The sequence below is a fragment of the Pinus tabuliformis genome, chromosome Q (genome assembly GCF_031772625.1).
Source record: "Pinus tabuliformis cultivar Carrire ecotype Pingquan chromosome Q, CPIR1, whole genome shotgun sequence".
In the NCBI taxonomy this organism is placed as follows: Eukaryota; Viridiplantae; Streptophyta; class Pinopsida; order Pinales; family Pinaceae; genus Pinus; species Pinus tabuliformis.
In genome coordinates this window covers 1,108,642,371-1,108,657,537 of record NC_142296.1, presented here as the reverse complement: position 1 = coordinate 1,108,657,537, position 15,167 = coordinate 1,108,642,371, and the positions used below count along the sequence as shown (strand labels likewise).

Here is a 15,167-nt window from a genome sequence, read left to right as displayed (position 1 = left end):
ATCAAAGATCCTCTAGATAGATGACTATTGATGTCTCTGTAAACGTGTTATGGTTCACAACCTCTCAAGTATTTATGTTTCAATATCTCCTGCTAGATCCCACATCCCCAAATAGCACGCCACAAGATTTGATAAGTAGTGCCTTCCCAAATATGCACAGGTGTAGTAAACCCCATCCCCTCAGTCCTTTGGAATTGTCAGTGAATCCCATTCACAAAGGTTGTATTTAAATCATGAGTTATTCCCAGCCTAGAGGAACTGTGTAGAAATAGAACGGATCTGGTTTTGTATGGAAACGGGGATTTGATACAATTGTGCCCAATAGACAACCAGTTTTGTAGCCAATGAGAGCGAGGATATATCTGCCTCCCAATGAGAGGAAGTGATTTGTCTAGGATCACCATTTCATTTTATATTTTTCCACCAGCCACATCCAATCCTCTGGGCAATAACAATTGTGCTTGAGTCGAAATTCAAGGTAAGTGAAGCTCATCTAAATTGGAGCCTTTTGTACATCAAATAGTGCTACAATATATTCAATGTCATGCATGTTACCATTAGAAAATATAAAGTGGATTTATTTCCATTTGTAATCAAACCTGAAGCATCACCAAATCCACCCATAATTTGATGAAGGGAACTCCACTGGGATGTGGAAATAATTCCAAAAGTTAGGATATCATCAACAAAAAGAAGATGAGTCATGCATACCTTCCAAGTGATCTTGATACCCTGGAAACAACCCATCTATTTTTCCTCCTTGATATTGAAATTGAGGCCGTCCAAAGCCAAAATGAAAATGAGAGGTGAGAACGAGCATCCTTGCTTGAGGCCCCTTTTTACATGAAAAAATGTTTGATGAGGACAACAAAATTTGTCAAATTCATACATGCCATTATCCATGCAACATTACAAGTTTGTAACCCAATATTATGTAACAAAAGGAGAATATAGGACCAGTCCACGAAATCATATGACTTGTGGAGATTAATATTCATCACCAAGGCCTTTTTTTTCTGAGTATGGATGGTATGTATAGCTTCCTGAGCTGGAGCGATAACATCATGTATAAGCCTGTCACTCAAAAAGCCAAATTGTTCTCCAGAAATGTGTGAGGACATTTTTTTTTAGTCCAACCTGCTATCAACCTAGAGATCATCTTATAAAGGATATTAAATAGGGATATGGGTCGAAAATCACCAAAATTTTTGGGATTAGATGATTTGGGAATAAGTGCCAGAAAGGTAGAGTTTATGGCTCCCGAGATCATACCTGAAGTCCTGGATTTATCCAGAATATCCAGTATATGTTGTCCCATTATATCAAATAAATGTACGAAAAACTCGATCGTCCTTCCGTCAGGTCCTGGGAACTTGTCTCTGGCGAAAGGTTTGAGGACCTCCAAGACCTCCTCGAGGCTGGCAGGACAAAACAGACCCTCATTTGCCTCTGCATCAAACATCAGAGGGAATCGGTCTAATACCCACATTTGGTCTTCAAAATAATCGCCATCCTGATTTTTATGTAAGTTCATAACATATCAGACGGCCTCAACACATATTCCATCTGGATTTTTTTATCAACTCCCCATTCATGTCCTCAATATTCCAAATAGAATTTGTCTGCTTTCTGTGATTTGCAAATTTATGGAAATATTTGGTGTTGTGATCTCCCTCCCACAACCAAATTGCCTGTCTTTTCAATATCTATCTAACCTCCTGCATGTGGAGGATCTTACTCCTTTTGTCCTTTAAGAGGCTAAGATATTCCCAATCTCCTTGTGACGAGTGTCGCTTCTCCATCATTTTTCAAAATCTATCATTATGCTTAACAATCTATTCCAGATCCCTATTCAGTTGTTTCTTCCTCTTTTGTTCCCAAACCATGATCTTGTCTTTGATAAGTTTAAGTTTTTCCATCATATATCCCATCGCAGAATCCACTTGTGGGGGTTGTAAATCATTCCATGTCGTTCTAATGAGCTTGTTGTGTTCCTTATCCTCCAACCAAATATGATTAAACTTAAAGGGAATGCCATTTCACCGATCCTCCATTCTCCATTGTAGCATAATAGGAATGTGATATTAGAGATTGGTCTTATGAATCCAAGATCTGAGATTCCCCAATTGATCAGCCAATTATTTCTTAATGAAAAAGCTGTCAAGCTGCTTACTAATGTATTCATCCCCCGCTGTGTGGTTACTCCAGGTCGGAGAAATCAGAATCGAGAAAATATCCCTCATATGGTGACCATTAAAAATACCAAATAGTCTTTGAGTAAGAAGGTCAGGTCGAGAATGGACACCTCTTCTCCCCCCCTCCAACAAGGTGGCTTTGAAATCCCCTGCCACTATAAGCCCACCAATGTTGACAATGTTGCATCTTTGTATACGATCCTAAAAAATGGAGCAGTTCTTATATGGGGCATACAAATTGAGTAGATGGAAATGAAAAATATAGTCATGGATACAATCCGATAGTAAAATACTAACAAAGAGACTGTGAGCATGAAATACCACATTCTGCAGGTACCATACGGAAAATAAGCTCCCACAGTGGCCTGAAGTGTCCACCCCATCAAAATTCCATGCAGGGAAAATCTCTAGGAAGTAAGAAATATCACGAGCAACAAAGGATAATGTTTAATATATCAATATGGTTGTAGGACTGAGAAATAAAATCATTTGGCAGAGATCCAAATTCTTGGAGTGATCACCCAACCCCCTAATATTATAAGAGCGGATCTTCATCATGGGGCACCTAGAATGGGAAACAAATCTCTAAGTGCCCGAGGATCAAAAGAGGAAATAATAGGAACATCATGTAGGTTGGAAGAGTCTGAGAAAAGGGGTGGTCTGGAAGAAGGTATGCCCAAAAAATGGCGACTACCCTTCTTATCATTCTTTTTGACGGTGATGTTATTCGAAGATGTAGGGCTAATGTGGGGGGACAAGTTAGGAACCTTCCCTTTGTGAATCATTGGAGATTTAAGATTCACTTTAGAGTTATGCAAGAGAAATTCAATATCACTGTCAACAAAATTATGTAGATAGGAGGCCATCTCTAATCTGTCGAGACGAGTGGGAGAGGCCAACTCAAGGGGTGGCATGGAAGGAGAGATCACAAGCAACACTAGAGTGGAGAGGATGGGGGGCATCCAAGAGTCCCGAGGGGGTGCCAACAATATGTCTGGGATAGGGAGAGGGCTGGCAAAGGGGTCGATGGCCGTCTCCTAGGAGTGCACATGACATGGGGAAGGGGCATGGATGATAGGATCAGAGGAAACATTGGGGCGAACCTCAGAAAGAGGAGGAGACAAGAGAGCAACATTAAAAGCAGAGGAAGGGATAAGAGGGTACATACCCGAGAGGGAAAACCCTACCAGACTAGAGTCATGTCAAGTCAATACCTAAGGAAACTTCATTTGGTGACCCCATCCCAGGTGTCGTGTCCTTTGTCATCCCGAAAACTCATTTATAATATGTCCACTATAGTGACAAAAGAGGCATTAGAAAGGGATCTCCCAATAGTCAATCCGTTGGCAGAATCTAGTCGACCCCCATTCAAGATTAATGTCCTCCAGAAGTCCACCCGCAAAATCAACCTCAACGAGAATCCAAGCCACCCGCTTATCCCGAGCACCCTCAATACCAGGCTCAAGATATATGAACTGACCAATCGAGTCCCCAATGTCCATCAAGGCATTCTTAGTCCAGAATTCTAGGTGAAGACCCGGGAGCTTCACCCAAACAATATCATTTTGCGACACGTGTAAAATGGGATTGAAGCCAATGTACCATCGGTGTAATTGAAGGAAACATCGCCCATGAACCTAGTGGATTTTAAGAATTTTTTTTGAGTCACCGTTATGGAGGAAATGGAAATTGAACAAATAATTCATCAATAAACTCACCTTAGGCGAAGATACCAACATGGTTTTCCAAGTTCTTTTCACCCATTCTTGGATATTTTTCTCAGTCGGGTCAGCGAAAATTCACCTCCCCACCAGAGAATGCTTCTGAAGACTCGTGACGTGATCCCACAAAACATCATTGCCAAAACTCAACAACTTAGTCTTTTCACACGGATGGATGGGTCGAGGGAAATGTCGCCCGGACTTTGGGCGGGGTCGCGTAGTCAACTGAGGAGCAGGAAATGGAGATCAAGCTATTAAAAAATTATATATTACGGAGCAATGGAACACATAAAATATTGCAAAAATATAAATGCAGAAAATGCATAAAACAAGAGAGACATATATATACGTGGTTCACCCAGTTTGGGCTACATCCACGGAGAAATAGCCCGTCCTTTCTTTTATATTATCCAACAAACTGAAGAGATACAAACTACATAGATGCAATCTCCTCTCTCTTCCTCACTCGGAATAGATATCTACATAGACGCAATACAATTCCATCATATATAGTGAGTGGTTACCTTCTAGGGTAAAAAACCCTAAATTAAACATAACTTCTACCGCCAGCTCTCTGCCTAATGAATGACCCAGATTGACTACGAAATTACAACATTTTACAATGCAATTTTACATCTATTTTTAGCTTCAGGGGCGTTGCCCCCGATCCCCCTACCAGGGGGGGGCTCCCACAGGTCACAACCACACCCCTTCGACCCCCCCTACAATGAATATTTTACGGGTGGCATTGCCGCCCCATTACGAAATGGGGTCCAATGTGGTGATACCTTTGAATATAGAAGATAATCAGGCTCCACACCCAACACCAGGCAGTGGCCTATTGTGTATGTCTGCATGTACAGAGGACGCTCCATGCAACACATTGTCCATCCCCCGCAGGCAACCCTGCGACACATCATTTACCCACCGAGAAAGTGGTGCCCCACCCCGTGCATGCTTAGCATCCATCGTGGCCAGAATAAAAGCTTCTTGTGCTTGGTGAGGTTTACCTTACATATATTTAATGGTTTACTTTGGGTTGATTTTTTTGCATGGCTATTCTCATTATAAAATAGAATTTGACTTACACAAGTGACATGAAAATTTGACTGCAACAAGTATACATCTGTTCATTGGTCTCATAAAATTATATAAAATGATCTATGTAACATCATCTTTACCCATCACAATTATTATTATGTCAAAATCTCAAAACATGGGTAGATACACTTCTCAGCATGCATCGTCCATCTCCCATGCTTCCTTTTTAAGTCTATATCATGTCAAAATATCAAAACATAGGTAGATACACTTCTCATCATGCATCGTCCATCTCCAATGTTTCATTTTTAAGGCTATAGTAAGTTCATGGCTATATTAAGTTCATTAGGCCTCCATTTCCTCCCATGTCTCTATTTATGAACACTTTAATTTTTTGTCCAATATATACACGTTATTTGTTGGTGTAAGTTTCTTTTTTTATTTCACCATATATTTGCACAATATATTCATGCTCATAGCTTTATTGTAATGTTGAAATTGTGTACATATATGATAATACTTTTATAGAAAATGTTTTTTATCAAAGAATTTATTACAATGCCATATATTGATCGAGAACCTAATGGAAAGAATTATAAACATTGATGAATGGCAATATTACAATGCCATACATTTATGGAGAGCCTAATGGGAAGAATCATAATGTAATTTTCAAAAAAAAATTGATGGAGCACAATAATATGGTGGAATATGTTTAAGAATAGATATGGAATTATTTGTATCATCTCACTCCCAACAAGCATAATGGAGGAAGTTAAACTAGGACAATATTAAGGCAAAATTGAGGCACATTGAATTACAAAAACTCAAACTCAAAGCCAAGGGATAGGGGTTTCCTTTAAAGCTCAAAGTTGTTGAATACAAAGAATAAATAAAAAAATAAACTAAAAGAAACCAAATTCATGAAATGAATTACAATATGCAATTAATTGAGAAACATAATGTACATTTAATACCAATTTAGTTATTTATTTTTTTCTCACTAATAATACCATTTTAAGTGTTTAAGGTTTCCTACTAATAACACCAATTTAACTATTTACCTATAACCAAATAAAATGACCTATTCTCCTTAATAAACATAATAACGTAATTCATTTTCTTGATTAAATCTTTATTTCTTCAAAATAGATGCCACTATATCACCAATCTTTTAACTATTTAAATTTTAAAAATACACATATTCTACCACTCTAAATACAAACCTATAATCAATTAAAGGAAACACATACTATTTAGTAAACATAATACATTTACTTATATAAAATCTTCATTTCTTCAAACAGATGTCACCATAGGAACCTAAATAATAAGATATAGGAACATAAAGAATACGATAATAAACAATAGTCTAATTCTGGATGGTAACTAACTTCCTTCCTTAACCCTTCCATCCTTAACCCCTCCACATAAGATTTGAATTTCAAACTTGATAAAATGTAAAATCAACTACCACCAACTAACCCACATCTCATAATTATGATGTAGACCTGATAACTTTATGTGTTTTTTAATTTCGAAAAGTTAAATAAAATGAAAAATAAGCAAGTTGGTTTGTACTAAATTTTTATGGTTATTATTATGCATTGGATATTTGTTCACTAATTGAGTCAAAAATGAAAAATATTTTTCAATTTAGCAAAATGCAACTTAATTTTTATTTTTTCTTGCAATTTATTTTATTGGCATTTATCTCTTATGGATTTGTTGTCAATTTGGACATATTATTTCCCAATGCTTCAAATAATGATCCAAGGATACATGGGTCACATCAAATCTTGTTTTGGTTTTTATTGCATTCTATAATTATTTAAGCCAAGAGTACATTGGTCACATCAAATTTGGTTTTTGTTTTATTGCATTCCATAATTAAGTGAGCCGGGATGTTGCATAATATTTTTTATATTAATAAAAAAATTTACTATTATAATTAACATGAAAAATGTCTAATAATTTTGTAAGCTAATTTTGTAATCTCCATATAACTTCTTTATATTTTTAAATTTATATGCTTATTGTCACTAAATATGTTTTTTTCAGAGAGAAAAAGTTGTATGTTTTATATTAAGGATATATAAATATCAGAGATAATATGCTGTTCTGTTTACCATTTTATATTTACTTAATATAGTTATAACATTTAATATTTCGAAGAACATCCAAAACAAATTATATATTACAGGTAGTTATTTATAAATAACACATTATATTATTTCTTAATTATTTTTAAGTTAAGATATATATTAAATGATAATTTTGAACATCTTGAAATATATTAAAACCAATCTTACTCTAAAAATATATTTTAGAATTACATTTACAAAACTTAGTTCTTAATATTCTAATATATCACAATAATCAAACATTTTCACTATTTTTTACATAGAAACATGTTTAAGCTACTATGTAACCCTTGTTTATATTAATCACCTCTTAATTTCCTTATGATATGCATAAAAGACAAACATTACATGTTTTTTAATTAAAATTTATTGTAATAATTACTGTTCAAATATTTTATTTTATTTTCATTTTCAATTAATTTTAAATGAAATTATATTATATTACATATTAATATTAATAGGTTTAAGTGTTTTTATTTTGCATGAAAAAAGTATTATTTATTCTACTGCATGAATTTGAACTACAGAAGCGTTCATCCTTAAATTTTAGTAGTTCAAATAAATTTAAAAAAAATATTAAATATTATAAAGGTATAATTTCATGAAGAATTACCTTCCTGAATTCCAATGATAGTTTGGAGTAAAACAAAAACGTAGAACGACTGGGACGGGGAATGCTCTATTGTCGACCAATATTATAAAAAGATATGATTTGAGTAAAACAAAATACAGCGAGAGGCAAATGTTTTATTTTTATTCTTAACTTTCAAACCATAAATATTTGTTTTTGTTTTTTAGATTTTGGATATTTTCAAAACTTACCATTAGATTTTAGATATTTTCAAAACCTACCATGAAAGTGAAACCTACCATGAAAGTGAAAGTGAAAATGTAAATAAAAATAAAAATAAAAGATCAATTAATTCAAACTAATTTGTCAGCCAGCCTGAATAAAAAATAAAAAGCTAGTTTGGCAGCAAGGTAGTCTCCTTTGGGTCGATTTTTTTTCACAGCAATTCTCGTCCTAATATAGCATTTGTCTTGGACAAATAACGTCATAATAATTCTCCTGCCGATTGCAGTGGTCTATAGTTATCTATGTTTCACTATTACGTTGTTGAGTCCAACTCTCTGTGCGTCGTTTGGAATACTTCCAATCCATTTCCAGCGGTGTGAATGTTTGGAATACTAAATTTTCAAGAATATAGACTACTTATGGCTTTACATCAACAATCCTCTGCCGTTACATCAACAAATGGGTAGCCATTTGTGTTTTATTTTTAAAGATAAACATGTGGAGATTTATATCTTTTTCTCTTCAATGGAGAATCTCAAATGTGCGTTTCATAATCAAAAATTTAGTTCATATAGAAAATTCCAGTCTAGTGACCTAGTGAGTAATTCCACTATGGTGACCTGAGAGACCCTTCTAGTGATAATGCTTAGACACTTAGCCTTTCGCGAGACTACAAACTGTAGTTTCAAGTATTTTTGTCATAAATTTTATGTGTGTCATTTAGGTCTCGATTAGTCAAAGTGGTCCTTATCTCATCTTTTTTATTAGTATATATTTTTGGCATATATTGCTTATCCTCTTGCCCCACTTATTTTGGATATCAATGTGTTGAAGTGGGTATTGGGGTTGTTCTAGTGTTTCTTAGGAGGGCTTCGAGTTTTTATATATCAATGTGGTGAAGTGGGTATTGTGGTTGTTTTAGTGTTTTTTAGGAGGGCTTTGAGTCTTTATAGTTGGTTCTTTTATAGTTTTTTTGGTTTAGAGATATGTGTTAGAGGTATCATTGTTATGATAGTGCAATTATTTTAATGTCTTTGAGTTAAATGGTGTTTATGGTTCTTATTGTTGAAAAGGTTTCAATGTTTTTTGGTGTGCCAATACTTCTTCTTTAAGTGAATCTTTTACATGTGTATTGTTGGGCATTTTTTGGTTACTTATGGCTCACAATAACTTTGAGTAGTTTTATATCATGAACCATTGGTGCATCTACAATGCTTGTTTTAATGTTCTTGAGTTAAATGTTTATGGTTCTTATTTTGAAAATGTTTCAATGTCTTTGGTGTGACAATACCTCTTTTTTCAGTGAATCTTTTACATTTGTATTGTTGGGCATTTTTTGGTTACTTATGGCTCACAAGAACTTTGAGTAGTTTTATATCATGAACCATTTGTGCATCTAAACTGCTTTTGTTTGGGAGGAGGTTGTTGTTTACACTCTCCTTTTAATTTCTAACCTATTGCAAACCCTAGGCTCCTCAGAGCAGTTGTGTTCTTTTATGGTTCTATGTGCCTTATGGATGCTTTTCATCTTATTCTCAAGGAGTAATGATATTTTCGAAAAAGACTAATTACAATTGTTTGGAGCCAGCTATGGTGATTTTTACCTTAACAAGTTTTATGTTTTGATGGTATAAAGAGACAAGTTCTATGTTTTGAAGATACAAATTGAACATAATTTACTCATAATTTTGATCACTAGTGACTAAATAAACATATTTGGACCCAAATATCAATTTAATATGAGTATCACTAATATTATGAATTTATTTATACTACTCAAAAATCTAGAAATAATAACTATTTATTTTTCTTTATAATAATGAACAAAAAATAAATAAATTTTTTTTTATTACTTTTATATTATGAAGAGTCATCGGTCAATGGAATTCATCACCTTTTAGTTTGGCCTTTGTGGTTGTTGAAAGATAGGTGGAAGTTGAAAGATAAAAAGGAGACGTAGACATTCAGGCTGTTGTTAAGTTCAAATGTTTTATAATTTTCATTTTCAATTAATTTTATATAAAAAGTAAACTACAAATATTAATATTATAAATTTTAATTTATATAATTTATGTAATTAAAATAAATTATAAAGGCATATATCAGTTTGATATTATAAAGTTATAACTCGATGGACAATTATCTTTCTGTGATCCAATGGTAATTTCTAGGAAAACAAAAAGTACCAATGGCGGCCAAATACCCTATTCTTCACTTTCAAAGCGCAGACGTATTCAATTGAAATTAGTGGCGTCCAGTCTTAACAAAGTACTGTTTAAAAGTACGTGAGGTTAGATATTATAAAGTCATAATTTCCAGGAAAACAAAAATGTACAATGACGGGCAAATAGTCTATTGTTCACTTTCAAAGCGCAGACGTATTCAATTGAAATTAGTGGCGTCCAGTCTTAACAAAGTACTGTTTAAAAGTACGTGAGGTTAGATATTATAAAGTCATAATTTCCAGCAAAACAAAAATGTACAATGACGGGCAAATAGTCTATTCTTCACTTTCAAAGCGCAGACGTATTCAATTGAAATTAGTGGCGTCCAGTCTTAACAAAGTACTGTTTAAAAGTTGGTGAGGTTTACGTTTCATCTACTTCATGGTTTACTTTGGATTGATTTTTTGCACCGCAATTCCCGTCACTTGACTTGCACAAAAAACGTGATAAGAATTTTGACGCTGAGTGATATGTCCGTCCCTTGGTCTCATAAACTTATATATAATGAGTTCCTCTCTCCGAGTAATTCCAGTGGTGTATAGTGATCGATGATTCTAGTAATACATGAAAAATTTCGATGCAACACCTCTCTGTCCGTCGTTTGGATTCGTGAGTATCGTAGGAATATTTCCAGTGCTGTGAATTAGCATTCATAAAGTTTGTGATCAACCACAGGTACTGCAGATCGAAGAATGATTTCCATCATGTCCGGGCTCTTCTCGGTAACTTTCTTTTCTTCAAAGATATTTTTATGTTAATTTGAGCGCAGCTTTCATTTGTTAGATGTCAAAACCGTTCATGCAAATATTCTAGTTAAGTTTCACTTAATCTCAATCATTTATTTTTGTTTCAGAATATTAAAAAAAAAAATTCTGCTCCAGGTTTTATTTCATTCTTTATCAGAATTCGTGACTACTCTATATTGTGTTGGGAAGAGCAATATTGAATTTTCAAGAATCGAGATCAGTAGTCTAGATCTATTTGCTTTAGCTAAAGTCCGTACAATCGAAGTAATATATATGGCCCTTACTTCTTGTTATCAGGGATTGTTTGGAGTCATGATTCTGATGGAGGTAATAGCCTTCCCCGCACGAAATTTGTACTATATTCATGCGAAATTATAGATTACCCAGCACGCTATTCTCATTATCTCGTGTTGAATTTACAGGAATCCATGTTAGAGTAGTCTTCTTTGCTTTGGCAGAAATCTTGAGAAATGAAGTAATATTTATCCCGCTTCATTGGTGTTATCAGGTATTGTTTGTTGTTATGACAATGATGCACGTCATGGTCCTCCCCACAGTGGGGGGCACAAATAAAGTTGCAGAGATGCAATTGAAGTTATGGAGAGAAAAACTTCCGAGCATTCAAGTACCAGAGACAGTAGCAGCAAGTATGTCTCCACTCACACAAGAGGAGGTGAACACATTCGTTAAAATCATAAAGGGTGGAAACTTGCATTCCCATGCCACTCAATTCTGTAACTCTGCCAATTTACTGTGTTCCCAATCTATACCTCTGAAGAAGGTCCCTGTAATTACTCAGTGTCCGTATAGTTATGTTGAATCAGATAAGATAAGTGATATGTTTTTTTCCACCAAGGAGTTGAGGGAAGGGGGACAAATAACATTGCCAGACCTTTACAGTCCGTGGAAGGCATTTTTACCCCGTAATCTATCACAGCTGATCCCGTTTGCCACGGTAGCACTTTCAGAAGTGATCGCTTCATTTGGCTTCTGGGAGAGATCAAATATGACGAAGAACATGAATAATACCCTGATTACATGCGAAGATAAACCCCTACAAGGTGAGCTTAAGATGTGCACCACATCGATTGAGGGCATGATAGAGTTTGTGGTGTCTACCCTGGGTTCTTCTGATAATGTTGAGCTTGTTTCTCACCCTGCGGTCACAGGTGACTCTGGAAAGAAAGCAAGGGTAAGCAAAGTTGTTGAAAGACTATCCGGCCCTTCAAACCGGCCTCCATTGGTCTGCCATCGCTTGGTGTATCCATACGGGGTGTTCTACTGTCATTCTTTCAATGGCACATTCACTTTTTCGATGGAACTTCAGGTGTCCGAGAAAAATGGAAATATCTATAACGCCACTGCTGTATGCCACCCTGACGTACAGAGCAAGCGATTGGATTATTGCCACCTGATTCTGGGAGACACACTGCTATGGCTAGCTAAAGATAAACGTTGAATTAGTTCACTGTCAAGCTTAGGATTTAAACCGATTTCCTTCTCGAGCCACAAAATCATGTTAAAATAATGTAGGTTTTTCATAGTTAGTTTAGAAAGCATGCCTGCCCTTGTTCCGAGTTTTTAGAGTGCACTCTTACTGCTTTACACAGCTATGTAATCTATCCATTGTCCATGTAATTGTTATATTGATTGGTATCTAATCTATCCATGGTCTATGTAATTGTTATATTGATAGGTTGGGGTCTCTATTTTATACTATTTTATAATAGTGTTTCCGGAATTTTGATTTAATTAACCATGTTAATTTTAAGAAATATTTAATTTTCATATAACATTTTAGAATAGTTTTACTAGTAATCATAAATCAAATGTTAAGAGTGTTTTAGAAGTAATTATGTTTTTTTAACAATTTTAATTATATTAATTAAAAAAATATGTCATGGCTAAGAGAGCCACTCTCCAACCTTCAACCCATTATGATAGAGATGTTATAATGTAACTAGTCTACAATTGTCTTAACCCCGGATCTATCAAGCACCAAGAGAGATCCAAGCTCTCTAGGTGCAAACTTTTTTTTTTAGTGCAAAACTTGAGGAAAGGTTGCACCTCAAGAGATTTGATCCATCTAGGCGCTTGATAGATCCAACGTTAAGATGGATCTAGGTTGGTTATGTAATACTATATAATATCTATATTTGTATCTATGTCTCTTTTTCTTATTCCCTCTCTCTATCCACCCCCAAAACATACACACTCTCTCTTCATATCTATCTATCTCTCTCTCTCTCTCTCTTTCTTTCCCTCTTCCCCTTCTCTCTCTCTCTTCTCTCTCTTCTCACTCCCGCTATCCTCTTTCCCTCACTCTTTCTCCATCGCTCCCTTGTAACTCCCCTTTTCTTTCCACCTTTCTCCCTTTATGTCTTTCTTCTTCCCTCCCTCTCTCTCCCCCTCCACCTCCATCTCTTTTTCCTTCTCTCTCTTGAGCCCTCTCTCTCTTCCTTCCTCTCTCTTCCTTCCTCTCTCTCCCTTTCTCTCCCACCTCCTTCTGCCTCTCCCCCCAATGCTCTCTCTCTCCCCTCCAACTCTGTCACTATATCCCTCCCTCTCTCCTTCTCTCTCTCTGCTCCATCTCTCTATCTCCCTCTCTCTCTCTCTCTTCCCCTTCTCTCCCTATCTCTCTCCTCTCCTCTTGTGTCTCTTCCCTCCTCTCTTCTCTCCCTCAATCTCTCTCCATACCTTTCTTTCCACTCCCACTCTCTCCACCTATATCTCTCTATGTCTTTGATCTTTCCTCCCTCTCTCTCCCCTCCATCTCTCTCTCTCTCTCTCTCTCTCACTCCTTGTCTCCTTGTCTCTCTTCCTTCTTCTCTCTTCCTTTCTTTCCCACATTCCTCTCTCTCTTCCCCATCACTCTATCTCTATTTCTCTCTCTCTCTCTCCTCCCTCTAGCTTTGTCACTATCTCCCTCCCGCCTCTCCCCCCTTCTCTCTCTTAAATTTGATCCCATTGTATTGTGTTTAAGAAAGTATCTAAATTAAAATAAATCAATTCACTCTAAACTATTAAACTTATATTTTGGATCAATCAAGTCAAAGAAAATACAATTATGATTTTTTTTTAAATCATGCACCTTCTTTCCTCTACTATTGTTAATGACTTTGCTTGCTCTCATCGCTTAGATCCTTAGTTCATATGGATCTATGCTAGTTCGTAATAATACTATTTATATCATATAAATTTCACATATGTATATATATATAAGTATTTTCATTTTTAATTTTATGAAGAAAAATTAGATATAATATATATAATTGAATACAACATATGATGGAGTGAGAAATCATGTAGATCCATATTGATATCAAGAGAATAGCATTATAACAACCATACTATACATTGAGCCTTGGTTGACTATCCTCCTTGTTCCTTGCCCCTTAAGACACCTTCCTTAGCTAATGACTCTATTGCAATAAAATTTCCACTCTTAAATTTTAGGTCTGACTATCTTCCAATTTGACATCTTGTTGAAGGAACAAGAGATTGGAGTTAAGCTTGATGGCATGTGAATTAGGTGGATATATGTCATGGCATGTGAACCAAACAATTTCAATTCATAGATAGGTTCCATGCTGAATTATAATACTTTTTTTTATGTTGTAATGGATATTTTTGCTCACGTTCCACACTCAATTATCTACTATTCCCAATTTACGAATGAGATTTTGTAATTATGAAAAGAAATATTTATTTCATATAAAATTGTGACAAAATAATTACTCCCTTCTGAAATAATTATGAGAAATTACTCAATCATCTAGTTTTAGCATCATATCATTTAGTAAATTATAATTATAACATATGCTTGCTAATGTATAAGGTCATAAAAGGAACTGATGGCTAAAATAGATTAAGAAATTCATGGTGAGTAGAGTGGCATATGTAAACATCTATTAGATCAAAGACCTAGAAGTACCTACAACTAGTCATCAACCAATTACATATATAAATCGTCCTTGAGGTAGGCATACCCATTCTCTCTCAAAGAGAGAAAAAACAATGGGGAGTGGAAAAATATGTTGCGGTTCCATGTAATAATATGCAATAGTATGGCCATTAGAAATTACATAGGGGATCCATGTCATAAAAGAGATCATATTGACGAGCATATATAATTTGGAGCTAGGTCACAATATCTAGCACCAATGAGAGTCCCAATATTGTCTTTAAGGATTTCAAATAGTAATGATAAACCCCACCCCAACATGGGAGAGGTAGAAAAATGAGTAATTTCCTCCTAGGCCTAATGCCTTTAATCCAAACCTATCAATGGTATGATTC

At 35.2% G+C, this 15,167-nt stretch overlaps 1 protein-coding gene and 1 long non-coding RNA gene across 3 annotated transcripts in view; both read left to right on the top strand.

Annotated features, from left to right (window-relative positions):
- LOC149223389 (uncharacterized) overlaps positions 1-11,531 on the top strand; it is a 47,689-nt gene extending 36,158 nt beyond the window's left edge. Inside the window, exons 1-4 of one of the 2 annotated variants that reach the window (XR_016248962.1) lie at positions 10,649-10,731; positions 10,798-10,844; positions 11,166-11,195; positions 11,377-11,531. This is a non-coding gene — a long non-coding RNA (uncharacterized LOC149223389). Of the gene's footprint in view, positions 1-10,648; positions 10,732-10,797; positions 10,845-11,165; positions 11,196-11,376 lie in introns of those variants that run through there. The other variant, XR_016248961.1, reaches the window with a different exon arrangement.
- Positions 11,452-12,561, top strand: LOC149223388 (BURP domain-containing protein 6-like). The gene has a single exon (XM_089387898.1). It carries the CDS (start codon positions 11,452-11,454, stop codon positions 12,325-12,327), a length of 876 nt encoding a protein of 291 aa, XP_089244024.1. The 3' UTR covers positions 12,328-12,561.
- Positions 12,562-15,167: the final 2,606 nt, after the last annotated feature.